General features: G+C 44.2%; 1 protein-coding gene across 6 annotated transcripts in view; it reads right to left on the bottom strand.

Moving 5' to 3' along the window:
• Positions 1-15,552, bottom strand: part of Syne1 (spectrin repeat containing nuclear envelope protein 1) — a 290,715-nt gene that overhangs the window by 183,618 nt on the left and 91,545 nt on the right. For all 6 annotated transcript variants that reach the window (XM_045158726.1, XM_045158729.1, XM_045158728.1 and 3 more), the window contains exons 46-51: positions 14,906-15,043; positions 10,479-10,664; positions 10,146-10,268; positions 9,276-9,458; positions 7,111-7,254; positions 142-336 (exon numbers count right to left, since the gene is read on the bottom strand). In XM_045158726.1, coding sequence (XP_045014661.1) covers positions 142-336; positions 7,111-7,254; positions 9,276-9,458; positions 10,146-10,268; positions 10,479-10,664; positions 14,906-15,043 — 969 coding nt within the window. The remainder of the gene's footprint in view (positions 1-141; positions 337-7,110; positions 7,255-9,275; positions 9,459-10,145; positions 10,269-10,478; positions 10,665-14,905; positions 15,044-15,552) is intronic.

Raw genomic sequence — 15,552 nt, 5'->3', positions numbered from 1 at the left:
TGGCTCTGGGCCCGGCGAGTTAGAGAGACTGCACCTTAATCCGAATCTGCAAGGTCTTAACCAAAAGCTTACTGGGGCCACCAGCCGGGCTCCAGTGCAGAGGGCAAAAACCCCCGGGGGGACCCAGAGACTTGCTCTTACCATGACCACAGAGGGGTGGGCCGATGGCACGGGGAGGAGCTCCCGGTCCAGGTCCTCGGTCCCTTCCGCCAGCCCCTCGACCTCGGTCACTGTCCACAGCATGGTGGCGTGCTTGGCCTTCATGGTCAGCGTCTTGCACTTGGAATTCAGCGAGGCGATCTGCTCCTGGTAGCCCTTGATTTTCTGCGCCAGCTCCTGAGGAAACATGATTCGGGCCCCAGTGAGTGTCAGCTCCTGGTCCACCCCCCCCCTCACCTCCTCCTCCCTCTCCTCCTCCTCCTCCTCCTCCCCGCCGGCATCAAAAAGCAAACAGCCGCGGCGCACATCTTCCTGCAGCGCCGCCGGCCAGCCAATGAGAGGCGGCGCCCAGCCCGGCCGCGGCTCGCAGGGGCAGGATGTGGGCCCGCAGCTGCCTCCGACACCCCACCCCGCCAGACCCCCGCAGCCCCAGCGCGACCACCCAGCCCCGGAAAGGAGGCGACGCGGAGATGGGGCTCCCCATGGAATCGTGGCCTTCCACCTTCAAGATCTGACACCTTCCTTTGGAATACCTGATGCATCTGAAATGCACCAGATGGTTCACGCCATGGAAATTAGGTCATGTGATGACAAAAATCACAGACAAAAAAAATGCAGTGCTCAGCTCTTCATATATATATATATATATATATATTTACATATACATATACTGAGCATGTCCAAAGATGACAGTCGGTATAGATAGAGTTGCAAAGTAAACTGCCACATTGGTTTTTTTGTCACCGCAGAAAGGCTTTTTTTTTGGGGGGGGGAGCAGGGGAGGGCTGTCTGGGAAAACTAGATATTGTAAAATTACATGCCAATTTTTATGCAGACTGACTCCCTAAATAAAGTGGTGCGCGTTCATCAAGTTTTCTCATGAACTCTGTTATGCACTGAGCTTTTTAGGGAGCTTTAAAATGCTCCACAAATGTAATGTCTTCTGATTTCATTTACTCTTGAAAAAAAAATAAAAAAGGATTGTGGAATACAGAGGGTTTAACGCTTTTTGGAAGCATCTTCTGGACAGTGCATGCCTCTAAATAAAAGATAACTTCAGTTCAACTTTAAGGGCATGATACTAATGTTACAATTATACTTTCCTGCTTGGGTACAAAATATTAAAAATGCGAAGTATTAAAAGCAATGTTTTTGCATCCTTATCGAATTGAAAATATATATATATGCATACATAGATATATTCTAAAACGTAAAAATCAAACATCTTACTCTTTTCCTTTCATTTGGCTTCTCATGAGAAGCTCTCACTTGGTGCTTTGCACAGAACACGTTCTGTGACTATGAAATAAGCTCCCACAAAAGCCACGCCTATGTTAAAGGTGCCACCAGGCTGATTGACTGATTAGAACTTCATGGAATGTTGCAAATCCAGGTCCAAATCATCACGGGGCTGTCTTTAGTCCAGCCCATCTCTGTGTCTGGCCTCACAGCCTGGGGCTCTTAGGTAAAACCTTTCCAGGATGCATTAACTGGACAGACCCCTGGCTTCTACCAACTTGAAAGCCAAGAATGTCTTCAGATGACATCTGAAACTTATAGCAAACATGTCCTCACTTTGCCTTAACCACCCACCTCTTCCTATTACTGTACTTAAAATATCTTGATTTGTAACTTTCTTTTGTTTGTGACAGAGCTAACTGCTTCCACACTAGATTATATAATTCAGGGTACACGAATACTTTTGCTGAGGCCACTGTCACTTATATTTGGCTCAAGAATAAGCTCTTACTCCCTCTGAAGTTGGAAATGTGTTTTCTGTTAACATGACAAAGACATTAAACCTTTCTCTCTCTCTCTCTCGGTATGTAGAGAGACGTCTTGCTCTGTAGCTTCATTTGCCATTAAACACAAAGTAATCCTCCTGCCTCAGCACCCTGAGAGGTGCTATAGGCGTGTACCGCTACACATCAGTTTCTTTAAGTGACAGTGATAGTGAGCTATACATTCATGTATACACACATGCACCCATGTACAAATATGCACACCACATACGTATTTTTTGTATTATTGTTTTGTTCCTGCCCCTCCTCAACCAAAACCAAGCAGAAGGGGAGGCAGTCTTGCATAATTCAGCTAACAGTGTCATTTTGGTCTAGATGTGAACAGGAATTTTCGTTTTACTACTGTTATTAGTTTTTCTTTTTAATTTAGAGAGAGTGAGTAAGTGAACGAGAATTGGCACACCAGGGCCTCAGCCATTGCAACTGAACTCCAGACACCTTTACTTTTACCTTTGTGTGTCTGGTTTACATGGGATCTGGAGAGTCAAACATAGGTCCTTAAGCTTTGCAGGCAAGTGCCTTAACTGCTAAGCCATCTTTCCAGCTCGAGAACAGGAATTTTTTTAAACAAGGATTCAAAAAGTACAATTCATTGTTTCTTTAGACCTGAGGCTGCAAATAGTTAATTGAACCTAATGGGTCTTTCAAAATTGCTGCTTTCTACATGGAGCCTGGTGGTTGGCACATGGGCACATGCTCGAGAAAGGATGTTCATTATAATTAGTTACCATGTGATATCCAGGTCATCTACCAGCTTACAAGACTCTGGACTCAAAGAGTTGAAACGGCTTAGCGACTTGTCCTATAAAAGAAACAGTGAGGGGCTGGGGAGATGGCTTAGTGGTTAAGCGCTTGCCTGTGAAGCCTAAGGACCCCAGTTCGAGGCTTGATTCCCCAGGACCCACGTTAGCCAGATGCACAAGGGGGTGCACGCGTCTGGAGTTCGTTTGCAGTGGCTGGAAGCCCTGGCGTGGGCATTCTCTCTCTCTCTCTCTCTCTCTCTCTCTCTCTGTCACTCTCAAATAAATAAGAATGAACAAAAAAATTAAAAAAAAAAAGAAACAGTGAGGAAGTTACAGTAAGTGAAGACGGCAGGAAAGTCCACAGGGCTAGCCTTGTCCACCTCTAACCAGATGTCTGACCACAGGCCCCTGCTGCAGTGCCCGGCACAGCTCCAATCACCACTGCAAGTGTCTTTGGCTTGCTTGGTTTATGAGAGTTTTCATCTCAAAGTCAACCCTCATGACCCCAGGACTTTGTTCCATAAAACCTGCTTGCATCTCATGACTTTTATGCCAACCTGTTCAAAATATAAACATATGCATATTTTAATTTGTCCTAGGTATGTTTTGCACATATGCATGCGTGTTCCTATGAGTGTGAGTGGATGGGTGTGTGTTTGGTGTGCATGGTCATGGGTGCACATGGAGGCCAGAGGACAACCTTGGTGTCACCTTGAGAAACATCATCTACCTGTTTTTGAGACATGGTCTCTTATTGGCCTGGAGGTATAATATAATATAATATAATATAATATAATATAATATAATATAATATAATATAATATAATATAATATAACATAAGCTTAGTCTGGGCTAGTTAGCCAACAAGCTCCAGGGATCTTCCTGTCACCACTGCCCAGCACTGAGAATCTTGATGCCTGCAACCAGGCCCAGTGCCCAATATTTTTGCATAGGTATAGGTCATCAGATTTAGTTCTTCATCCTTATGAGGCAAGTATTTTATCTACTGAACTCTTTCCCCAGCCCTGGACCAAGTATTTGTAAAAATGATTATTATGCCAGCTGTGGGGGCGCATGCCTTTAATCCCAGCCCTCAGGAGGCAGAGGTAATGGATCACCATGAGTTTGAGGCCACCCTGACACTACATAGTGAGTTCCACGTGATTTTGGGCTCGAGTGAGACCCTATCTTGTAAAGCAAAAATATGATGATCTTTATCAGAGTGGGACATGCGGACAGTGGGCTCTCCAAGGTAAACAGCTTTCTGAATCCCGGAGTGGAACTTCTATGTCAGATGGAAAGCAAAGAAGTTCGAATATTCTATTCTATGACTTAAAAGTAACAGGACATTTTTTTTCAAATAAAATTCAACTTGTGAAAAAATTCAAAAGATATTATGAGTATGCCCAGAACTCATTCACATCAAAACCAGACTCAGATGAAAACTGAAATTCAATTGAAAGACAGAACGTACAGGAAATTACCCGCATCCTGATTTTTACGTTATTACCAATCCGGCATTCCTCTACTAGGCACTTCCCTTCCTGTGTTTGTTTTATCTGTAACGGTGAACCTTGAACAAGATGACATCATTACTTGCCTGCAATGTGTTCCAAATCATGTGATGAAACAAGCAGACGTCTACTTGGGGACTCAGAAGTGTGAGGAGAAAACGTGAGGTGATGAGCAGAACCCTGACCTGGGGGCCAGGAAGATTCTGCAGAGCTCTAGCTCTGTGACCTTAGGAGCATCCTTTCTTTTCCTAGACCACCTTCTCCTTTGCACAGTGATGCAGCCCAAGCAACTTTTGGTACGAATTTGGAGCTAACAGTGATGGATTCAACCAGTTCATTGGTTTTCTAACAATATTGTATTTATTTATGTACAAGCAGAGTGAGATAGAAGGGGGATGGGGCATGGGCCTCTAGCCACTGCAAACTCCAGATGCAAGTGCCACTTTTTGCATCTGGCTTTATGTGGGAACTGGGGAATCGAACCAGGGTCATTAGGCTTTACAGGCAAGTGCTTTAATAGCTGAGCCATCTCTCCAGCCCCTAGTTACTAGATTTAGGAGCTCAGGAAGTCATTGTGCGAAAAAATAGTTTTCTTAGTGATAAGAAGGAGATTATGGGTTGGACATATTGGCATTGACCCGTAATTTTAGTGCTTCGAAGCCTCAGGCAGGAGTATCTGAAGTTTGAGGTTAGTTTAAGTTATACAGACCCTATCTGAAGAAGAAGAAGAAGAAAAAAAAGACATTACATAACAACTACTCTTCATAGGATCAAAGTAAAAAAGGTGTTATTTACAAAACAAAAAATATAACCTTGCAAAGGGGAAAGTGGGTGGGGGACAGAATTACCATGGTTTATTGTCTATAACTCTGGAAGTTGTCAATAAAAACATACTAAGAGGGCTGGAGAGATGCCTTAGTGGTTAAGCACTTGCCTGTGAAGCCTAAGGACACAAATTCGAAGCTCCATTCTCCAGAACCCATGTAAGCTAGATACTCAGGTGCATGCATCTAGAGTTCATTTGCAGTGGCTGGAGGCCCTGGCATGCCCATTCTCTCTCTCTATCTCTGCCTCTTTCTCTGTCTGTAGCTCTCAAATAAATAAATAAATAAAAATAAACAAAAAATTTAAATACTAAGAAAATATTTACATCATAGTAGGATTTTTATCTTTTGAGATGGGAGTTGAAAAAATGTTTTATGGCAAATATGTAGCATGTAGTCTAAATATAAACAGGATTTTCAAAAGCCAGTACACCTTATCAAGAATCCATAGGAGAAATAATTAACAGATAACAATATTTTCAGAAGTAAGAGTAAATGGGATATTTATTTATTTTGGAAAATATTTGTAAATGGAAGTCATTGGTGTATTAGGTCAAGAATTCTAGCAGGGCTGGTGAGACCTTCCATGCTTAAAGGGAACTTTTTAGTTTTCTGGGAACTTTATTATCATATTTGGTTCAAAAAAAATTGTTCTCATGACAAAGTTAAAACAGAGCAGATGGCAGGACAAACCAAATGTCTATTCTTGGCACAAAGAAGTAAGACACCTCCTTCCCAGTCACCTACTAAACTTCATGGTGCTGAGAACCAGCCCCCAGGGAAAGAGTAAACTGGATCAAGTTGGGATTGGCAGGCCAAGAAAGGAGACTCACAGCTGAGTGCCGCTCCAGGGCTCTGCCCTCTGAGCTCAGGTATGCTCAAGGAGCGCCTGAAGTCAAGGTCACCCGTTGTCAAGGGGCCAAGAAGGAGGAGGCCCATTTAAAGATGGGCAGAGATACTGACAATTTCCATTTAACAATGAGCAAAGAAAATTCCATAGGCCATTCCTGATTTTAGAGGAAGAACTGAAATTGCTGATAGATGAAAGGAGGAGTGATTTCCTTTTCTCATGTGAAATGCTTCTAAAAAATATTTTATTTATTTATTTTATAGATAATAAAGAGGCAAAGAGAAGAGAGAGAGTGGGCGTGCCAGGGCCTCTAGCCACTGCAAATGAACTCAAGATGCATGCACCGCCTTGTATATCTAGCTTATGTGGATACTGGAGAATGGAACCTGGGTCTTTTGGCTTGGCAGGCAAGTGCCTTAACAGCTAAGCCAACTCTCCAGCCCAAGAAATTCTCTTGTTTTCAAGAAGTAAAGGAATCCTTCATAGATCCGAGCACCACTGTTTCTTGTAAGCATTTTTAATTTTTTTTTATTTTTTATTTTTGTTTTGGTTTTTCAAGGTAGGGTCTCACTCTAGTCCAGGCTGACCTGGAATTCACTATGGAGTCTCAGGGTGGCCTTGAACTAACAGCGATCCTCCTACCTTTGCTTCCTGAGTGCTGGGATTAAAGGCATGTGTAAGCATTTTAAACATTTATTTATTTATTTATTTATTTATTTATTTATTTATTTATTTGTGTGTGTGCATGCATGTGCATGCATGGGGGTGCCAGGGCCTCTTGCTGCTGGGAATGAGTGCCAGAAGCTTGTGCCATTCCTGGCATCCCGCTTCAGTGGGTGGCTTGAGAATTGAAGCTGGGCTAGCAGGCTTTGTAAGCAAGCACCTTTAACCACTGAGCCATCTTGCCAGCCATCATTATCGTCAGCTTTACAATCAGGAGCTGCGTGGCACGTGTGGACTGTTTATGGTATTAACTGTCTGGGGGTGTAGGAGAGAATCAGTCTATCCTGGCTGAGATGTGTCTTGCACAACTCATAAAGAGGCTGGGGGATGTTTGGGAAGACTCATGTCACTGCACCAGCAAAGGCTATCTTCAAAATGCAAAGAATGCCTAAGGTCTGCCCAGGGGCGAAGGAGGACAAAGAATTAAAAATAAAAATTCTTTTTCTTGTCTTCCAGCTCCTCCTGGGGTTGCTCTGACCAGCCCCCTGTCTCACCTCGTGCCGAGAAATCTGCGCCCGCAGCTCCTGGATGTTGCTGGTGGCCACGGGCTTGTCGGCGATCTCCCTGTGAGCGGCCTCTATCAGCTGCTGTAGCTGCTTCATCTCTTGCTCACAGTGCTCATACTGCACCACAGCCTCCTAGGAAAAGAAACAGGACACGATTTGCTTGCTGTGCCCATAACAGGGTCAGCGACTGTTACACTTGACTGTCATCTTCCCTCCCCATCTCCCTGGGTATCTAGGAAATCGAGAAGCGATAGGCGAAATCCACAGATGGTTCGAGGTCTCGGACTTTCACGGAGGAACATCATGGTTGAGCTGTGGACATATCATCATAGTCGGGGGAGGGCTTCGCACAAGCCCACTCCTCCCAGAGTAGCTAGAGGCAGTTAACAGTTGCCGGGAGAGGACAAGTCATATTGTTGGAGTAACCACTGCTAAGATGCCCGTATTCCAGCAAATACCTCCTATCCATGCTCAGGCAAGCAACCCGAGATTAAGTCAGTGGGTCACAAAACAACACGAAACAAAGAACCTGAAAATAGGAAAGGGGTTCATTGGGAAGAATGGGATAAATAGTGGAAGGGGAGAGGGATAAGTGAGGGTAGCATTGGAGTGATGATGATTAAAACGCATTATTTGCATATATGCAATTGTCAAAACATAAAAGTAACATTTTAGAGCTGGAGAATGACTTAGTGGTTACGGTGCTTGCCTGCAAACCCTAAGGACCCAGGTTAGATTCCCCAGAACTCATGAAAGCCAGGTGCACAAGGTGGAGCATGCGCCTGGAGTTCTGTTTGCAGTGGCTGGAGGCCCTGGTGCACCCATTCTCTCTCTCTCTCTCCCTCTTTTTCTCTCTCAAATAAATAAATGAAATACTTTTTTTTAAGATTTAAAATAAAGTAACATTTAAAAATGAAGGAAGGCTTTCTTTTCAAACATTGTAATGGAATTTCTGGCGTCATCAAAGCCAGTGAGTGGATAGGATTTCACCTCTTCTCCCTGCTCACATCGTCCTGAAGATGAAAGGTAATGGCCAGAAAGCAGAAGAACTATTTCTTCCTTCATATAAAAAATGCTAAATGAACTGGGCGTGGTGGCGAACGCCTTTAATCCTAGCACTCAGGAGGCAGAGGAAGGAGGATCGCTGTGACTTCAAGGCCACCCTGAGACCACATAGTGAATTCCAGGTCAGCCTGGGCCAGAGTGAGACACTGCCTCGAAAAACAAACAAACTACTGAATGAGGCAGACATTGTGGCACACGCCTTTAAGCCCAGCACTTGCAAGCCTGAGGTAGGATTGCTATGAGTTCAAGGCCAGCCTGAACTACAGAGTGAATTCTAGGTCAGTCTGGGCAAGAGTGAGACCTTGCCTTGGAAAAAAAATAAAACAAAATAAAATAAAACATTAAAAAAATGAAAAATGCCAAATAAGATGTTTAACACACAAATAAGAATGGAAATAGGGGATAAAATCTAATTTATGCATGGCTTGTAGCTTCTGGAACTTAGTATCTAGTACGCGACATGTTAACACAAAGAGCAAGAAGAGTTGCTCACTTTCGCTCTTGTGACTTTATTGTGGTGGATTTCGTGATAAAGCAGGTAACTATTATTTGGAAGGAGTCAATAGAATAAATACAGTGTGATTTTTTCATGGAGATACTTTCTCTCTTATTAGGCAAAGAGATCAAGAATTCAAACTTTGTCATATGTCTCTCGGGCCAGAAAATGTCTTTAATGAATCAGTGCACTGAATGAAATATGAACTAGCTCTATCACGTAGAACAGTATGCCCGTATCCTTAAGTCCTACATTATTTTCAGGCAAATAAAAAACAGAAAAATATGGGCTTGAATGCAAAATTATCCTATGCAAGTCATTCTTTATATATTAAAAGAATGTCACCAAAAGATAGTTTTCACTAAAGGATATTTTTGTAGAGAGCTTTCCCCAGGCTTTTTGTGGGTGATGCGAATGACAGCATTTTAATCTCTTGATTTATATAAGCACAACAGTCTGTCAGATTTAGCACGCTGGGTGCGTTTGGATGGCTGAGCCCACACAATGCCAAGAAAAGCAGCCGGTGAGTCATCGGCGCTGGCTGCCCTGGCATGGGCTCTGCTGGCAGAGCCGGCTGCAAGGCTGCACCTGCCTGCATGATGTTGCACTGCTGGATGGCCGTGTGCTGCAGCCGGCTGGCTTCCTCCTGCAGCCGCAGGGCTACGTGGCACAGGGGCAGGCTGGCGACCACGTCCTCGGGGATCCGGAGAGCGCTCTGGCACACCTGCACGGCTTGCACCTTTGGCTTCAGTGACTCCATCTCAGACAGCAAGTGCTGCAAGGACGACGTCACAGTTGAAGACTTCCACACACTTCCACACATGTATTACATAAGAAAAAGACGCCAACTTATCCTAGCAAATGGGTCCAGCCTCTTGGCATAGCAAACTGATATTAGACAGAAGGTTTGCACTTGAGAACTCTGCAGGTATTAAAAAAGAAAAATCGCACCCACACCCCCTCACACACACCCTCCACACACCCCCCCCCACAAATCTCATAATGTTTTAAGTAAGTTTACAAGTCTGTGTCAGCCTAAATTCATAGGTATCCTTGTCCCATGGGCCACAAATTGGACACACCTGGAACATTTTGCAAGGAATGTATTTTTAAATCATTCATCAATAATAATACTATGACTGAACTGAGGGCTGAAGAAATGGCTCAGCAATTAAAGGTACTTGCTTGCAAAGTTCGATTCTCCAGTACCCATGCAAAGCCAGATACACACAGAAGTGCGTGCATCTGGAGGTCCTTTGCAGAGGCAGGAGCTCCAGTCCACCTGGTCTCATTCTCTTATTCTCTCTCTCAATCCCCCCCCCCCCGTGTCTGTCTTCTTGCAAATGAATACTTGATAAAATATTTTTAGGAGATTATTTCTGGATTTAGAAAGCATTTTCCCTTGAGGTGCTATTTCTAAAACACTGCTCCCCAGCCCCGCACGCAAAGTGTTTCTGCTTACCTGTCGGTGAGAGAGCTGCTCCTTGAGGCTGAGGCGTCCAACCTCCGAGGAAGTCAGGGAGGCCTGGGCTTGTTCTAAAGCGGCTTGAAGGTTTCTCAGCTCAGCTTCAAATTTTTTCATATCCTAGAGAGCAAAAGGCCACCTGACGACTACTGTATTGGAGTCGAAGAAATTCAAAATCATAGGCGAAGCATCTCACCATGGTGAAGAGTACATCCCACCACAGGGAATGGTCTCTCACTCACTCACTCTTTCTAGCAGCAATGCTATTTTCTTTTAATTTAAGTGTTCTTTTATATTTAATTTAGTTAATTATTATTATTATCATTTTACCTTTGCTGCATCTTGGAGACTCTGCAAACGAACTCGGATCATCTGCCGCAACCCTTCAGTCTCCCGTCCCAGTTCTGCCACTTGCCGGGACATTTTTTCTGTGTGGTACACGCTCGTGAGATACTGCAGTTTCTCAGCCATGGATTCTAGATCACTGTCAATCTCTTCAGCTTCTTCCAGCAGGGTCTAGAGTGGAGAGACAATATTCATGAAAGGCGTAGGGAGGAGAGGCGAACGCGGCAGGTTCTGGGTGGCAGGAAGAGCAGCAGACTCAGGAGCAGGCTGCAGTTCAGGCCCCGCATGTGCACGCTGCAGGTTCCTGTGTGCATGTTCACATGACTGGCTGCCCTTCGCACCCCCGTGCATCCCTTAGTGGCTATGTAGCGTGATTGCTTTTTCACAACGTGAGGGTTTGGATACAAAATGTCCCCCACAGCCTCTGGAGTTTGTGATTTCAGCCATCTCCTTGGTCCACTGCACGGGAGCTCTGAAGTGGGGAGCCTTGCTGCAGGAGGCGTTTCACCAAGCGTTGACTTGGGATTGATTAGCCCTGCTGGCGCTGAGAGCTAGCTAACATCGGCCATTCTCTCTGTTTTGGGTGCATGATAAACTGAGCCCGATTCCTCCACCAAGATGCAGCTTCCCTCCGAAACTGTAAGCCTGGGATAAATCCTTTCCTCCCACAAGCTGCTTCTGGTCTGGGGTTTTATCCCAGCAACGAGGAGGTCACTGCTATACACAGAAAAAACAAATCACAGTACAGGAGCCTTCATGGCTTGCTGCAGCTGGATGTTACTGGGCACAGGGCTATGGAATTCATGTTTCGCCAGCCCCAGACTGCCTCCCCGTGAGAGTCAGGACGCGAGAATTCCAATCATGGTGATGTTTGGGCGCACGGTCTGTCTTGACAGGTCTCTGGGCTTGCCTTAGCCTATATTTAAGCTAAACACGCACTTCGTGATTTTCTTATTCTATAGCTGAGATTTACATTCCCAAAATCAAAACAAAAAATAAGGCAAGGACACCGTAGATAAATACAGCCGTCGAGTGTTTGTGTTAAGATGAGGAGGGAGAAATTACTTGGAAGAGAAGTACAGCCCTGATATTCAGCCTATATCACCCACGAGAGTACCAGTACATGTCAATATGTGCAAAGGAATGCATCCAAGTAGCTATGACATGAAATGGAGAATGAAGGGGAAGACAAGTTCCCCAGGATGATGCAGGAGAGAGAGGCTACACCTTGCGGGAAGGTGGAGCGAAGGCTCACGGAAGAATGGATGCCAGTATGTCACAGATGGGGAGGTTGGGAAAGACATTTATTTCACAGGGAGAAAACAACATATGCAGCAGGGGAAAAGGGAATGTGAAGTTGGGGAGTTGTCTGCTGAGTAAAACAAACATAGAATGGGATATTACTTTAGGGAATAGACTCTTTAAAGAAATGAAGAAATGAAGGATTTTTTTCTTCGGCTCACAATTAATGTAATATGTTTAAACTACAAAAAATAGATGATTAGAAATTATTGAAAATATAAGAAAGAAACATAAGATATCCTGCTGGTTCATTCTGACATATTTTAGTCAATTAAGGTCATAACACACTAATGTATTACCATGATGCCTTTGCACTGAAATTAGAACACATGGATTTTCTTACTATGCACTCTTCTGGATGAATACTGGCGGCTTTCATTCTTGAGGGAGACACATGAGGATCCCCAAAACTGTATCTACACGCTGAGTCTCTTCCCCAGTGTCTGTGCAGATCTCTCATATCCCCAACCCCCAGCTTGGCCGCAGTGCAGACAATCCACTAAGCTGCCCAGTTTGTAAACACCTGGCAACTGGCCTTGGTAGTAATACCCAAGAAAGGGACTTCTAGCTTTCCAGTTTCTATTGATCTTGGGATCCATCTTCAAAGGCAGACCTCATCCTTCTCCAGTGGCATACAGAAACCATGCCTTCTGCTGGTTTAGGCAGCAATACGCTTCCGCGGGCTGAGATGGTAACTTCATTAAACTTCACTCTAAGCTTCCCACTTGGAGGCAGATTATTTGTCAAAGGCTGACTCCATGGTGATTTCTGGATGAAGCCCACGTTTCTGAAGGGTTTATCGTCTGTCTTCTTCTGATCTCTTGGCTCTTAATGCCTGTCTCTTTCCAGCTTTCCAGGGTTTTTTTTTTTTTTTTTGGTTTATTTTTATTTATTTATTTGAGAGCAACAGACAGAGAACGAGGCAGAGAGAGAAAGAGAGAGAGAATGGGCGCGCCAGGGCTACCAGCCACTGCAAACGAACTCCAGACGCGTGCGCCCCCTTGTGCATCTGGCTAACGTGGGACCTGGGGAACCGAGCCTCGAACCGGGGTCCTTAGGCTTCACAGGCAAGTGCTTAACCGCTAAGCCATCTCTCCAGCCCCTTTCCAGGGTTATTGAATTAGCATCCAGCATTCAAGCTGCCAGCATTCCCACAGTGTCGTGTGTTTTGTCTGAAATACAAGTAGTCCGCGGTGTTCAGGACTCGCCCGGTAACACCTTATTTTTCCAGCTCAGCCAGGGCGTCCAGGTTGAGACCGCTCTGTGGTTCCTGCAGCACCCCGAATCCACCCTCTCCTCACTTCCCCACTGTCATCGAATTCTCTCCTTTCTCTCTGCCCTTCTTCTATCCTGTCATCTCCACGGAAGCAGGGGCCAGGAGAATTCTTTTTATCCTAGACGCTTTGAAAAATTTCTGGATCAGGAAAGTACTATGTATTTGATTGTTAGATAAATACTAAGTGTAGAAGATATTATTTAAATGACCTTCATTGGCCAGGCGTGTTGGCACACACCTTTAATCCCAGCATGTGGGAGGCCGAGGTAGGAGTATCGCTTTGAGTTCAAGGCCAGCCTGAGACTACACAGTGAATCATAGGTCAGCCTGGGCCACAGTGAGACTCTCCCTCAAAAAAAAAAAAAAAAAAAAATTAATCATGGATGGGCCTAGTGGTACACTCCTTTAATCCCAGCACTCAGGAGGCAGAGTTAGGAGGATTGCCATGAGTTCAAGGCTACACTGAGACTACATAGTGAATTCCAGGTCAGCCTGAGCTAGAGCAAGACCCTCCCTCAAAAAACCAAAAAAATTATTAATCATAATTTTACATTTATTTTTTCTATTTTCCTGAAATTTGTATTTGTATATATATATTTTTATTTTTTTGAGGGAGGCTCTCACTCTAGCCCAGGCTGACCTGGAATTCACTATGTAGTCTCAGGGTGCCCTTGAACTCACAGCAATCCTCCTACCTCTGCCTCCCAAGTGCTGGGATTAAAGGCGTGCGCCACCGTCCCGGCCTTGTATTTGTATATTTTTAAAGAGCATGGGTATGCTTTCATTATTGACAATCAATGTTAGCGCAAGTCTTGTCTGTTAGTAAAGTATATCACATAGCAAATGATCGGTTGTTTAAGAAACACATCTTGGGAGGAGTGTGTGAAATTCAATACAGGAGGATGGCTGTGGATACAGGGAAAGAAAACAGGACCATGAAGGGAAAAATTCCATCTAGAACACTCTCAAGTGGAACCAGTTGGACAAGGGGAATGAGCTGAAAAGCTAAACGCATAGATATGAAAATCTAGAATAACTGAGGATGTTTATATAACCTAAATAAAAGCCAGTAGATACTTTATTGTAAAATAGCTAACCTCTTACATTATCTGTACCTATATCTAATTCAACTCAAGGTACAAAATGTTGAAGTGTTTTCTGAATAATATGACCAAAAGAAAGGGAATACTTTTGTCACATAACTTCAGAGGAAATGAGGCAATGTGGCCATCATGTGATGCCGACTTATTGTCTCCCCGCTGCCTCCAACCTCCTGAGGAGGCCACATGACTGAGCCTTGGCAAGTGCTAAGGGAAGAAGGCGAGAGAACTCCTCCGACAAGCCGCATGGGCCAGAGGTTTGCACAAATGAGAAAGTGAGAGATGGGTATTATCTGCTTCCCTGTCTGCTGATGAGAAGACAGAATTATTAAGAGACAGCATATCCTGCTACAAGTGAGGCAGTCCCAAGGGGCAGTGTCTGGCTATCTCCAGGGCTGTGTGGAGCCTCTTCACCGACTTCCCTTCATGGGGAAGAACGTCCTACCCACCGTTGCCTCAAAGAAACTGTCAATAGTAACTGAAACCCTGAAAGTACAGTATGGCGGATGGCATCTTAGTCTCTCGTGAAGAGTTTATTTATTCTGGGCAAAATAGAGGGAGTTCATTTATACACCATCTCTGGATCGCTTCCAGGTAACTTCTTCCTGTCAAACCATAATACTTAGCAGTTTTTAAAAAATCTGGCCCCTATAACATTTTCAGTTTAGCCAGTTGAGTCAAACAAATGGCTCTCTGTTACTCTGTGAAAAAAAGTTTTCTTTTTCTAACATTACCTGATGCAAGATGCACTGTTCCCGAAGTTGGCTTGCAGAATTCCACACAATATTTCCATGCACCAAGATTTTGGCTTTCTCCATCCACTTCGAAACTGACCCAAGCATGCCACTGTATTCTTCTAAATGGGATGCCGCCTAGAGGATCAAGAACTTTCAGATAATACATTATGTGAAATAATAACTATCAATTTATGTGTGTGTGAAGAAAGAGAGAGAGAGAGCGCGCGAGCAGGCCATGGTCTTCAGCCTCTACAAATGCATGCCAAATGTTTGCAACTCTTTCAGCATTGGGCTTTACTTGGGTACAGGGTTCAGGGGATTCAAACCTAAGCAAAAAAAAGGTTTTAACCGCTGAGCCATCTCTCTAACCCCAGCAGTCAATCTTCAACCTATCTCTTTGGCTACAACAATCTAGGGTGTGATTCTTATATGTAGGAAATTGAAGGTAATCATGAAGTCATTTGCCTGTTGAAAATATGTCAAAGTTTATTCAGTAACTTTAGGGTAGAATCCATAGTCTTAACATGCTTAAATTATGTCTCTACCTAATTCTCCATTCTCATTTTACCCTTCTGTCTACTTCCCTTCTGTCCTTTCTATATCATACTGGACAATACCCTTCTATCTAGTTCCTCCTGTCCTTT

Source organism: Jaculus jaculus, chromosome 9, assembly GCF_020740685.1.
Source record: "Jaculus jaculus isolate mJacJac1 chromosome 9, mJacJac1.mat.Y.cur, whole genome shotgun sequence".
Taxonomy (NCBI): Eukaryota; Metazoa; Chordata; class Mammalia; order Rodentia; family Dipodidae; genus Jaculus; species Jaculus jaculus.
Note: the sequence above shows the minus strand (reverse complement) of the source record. Positions and strands in the feature narration are given on the sequence as shown.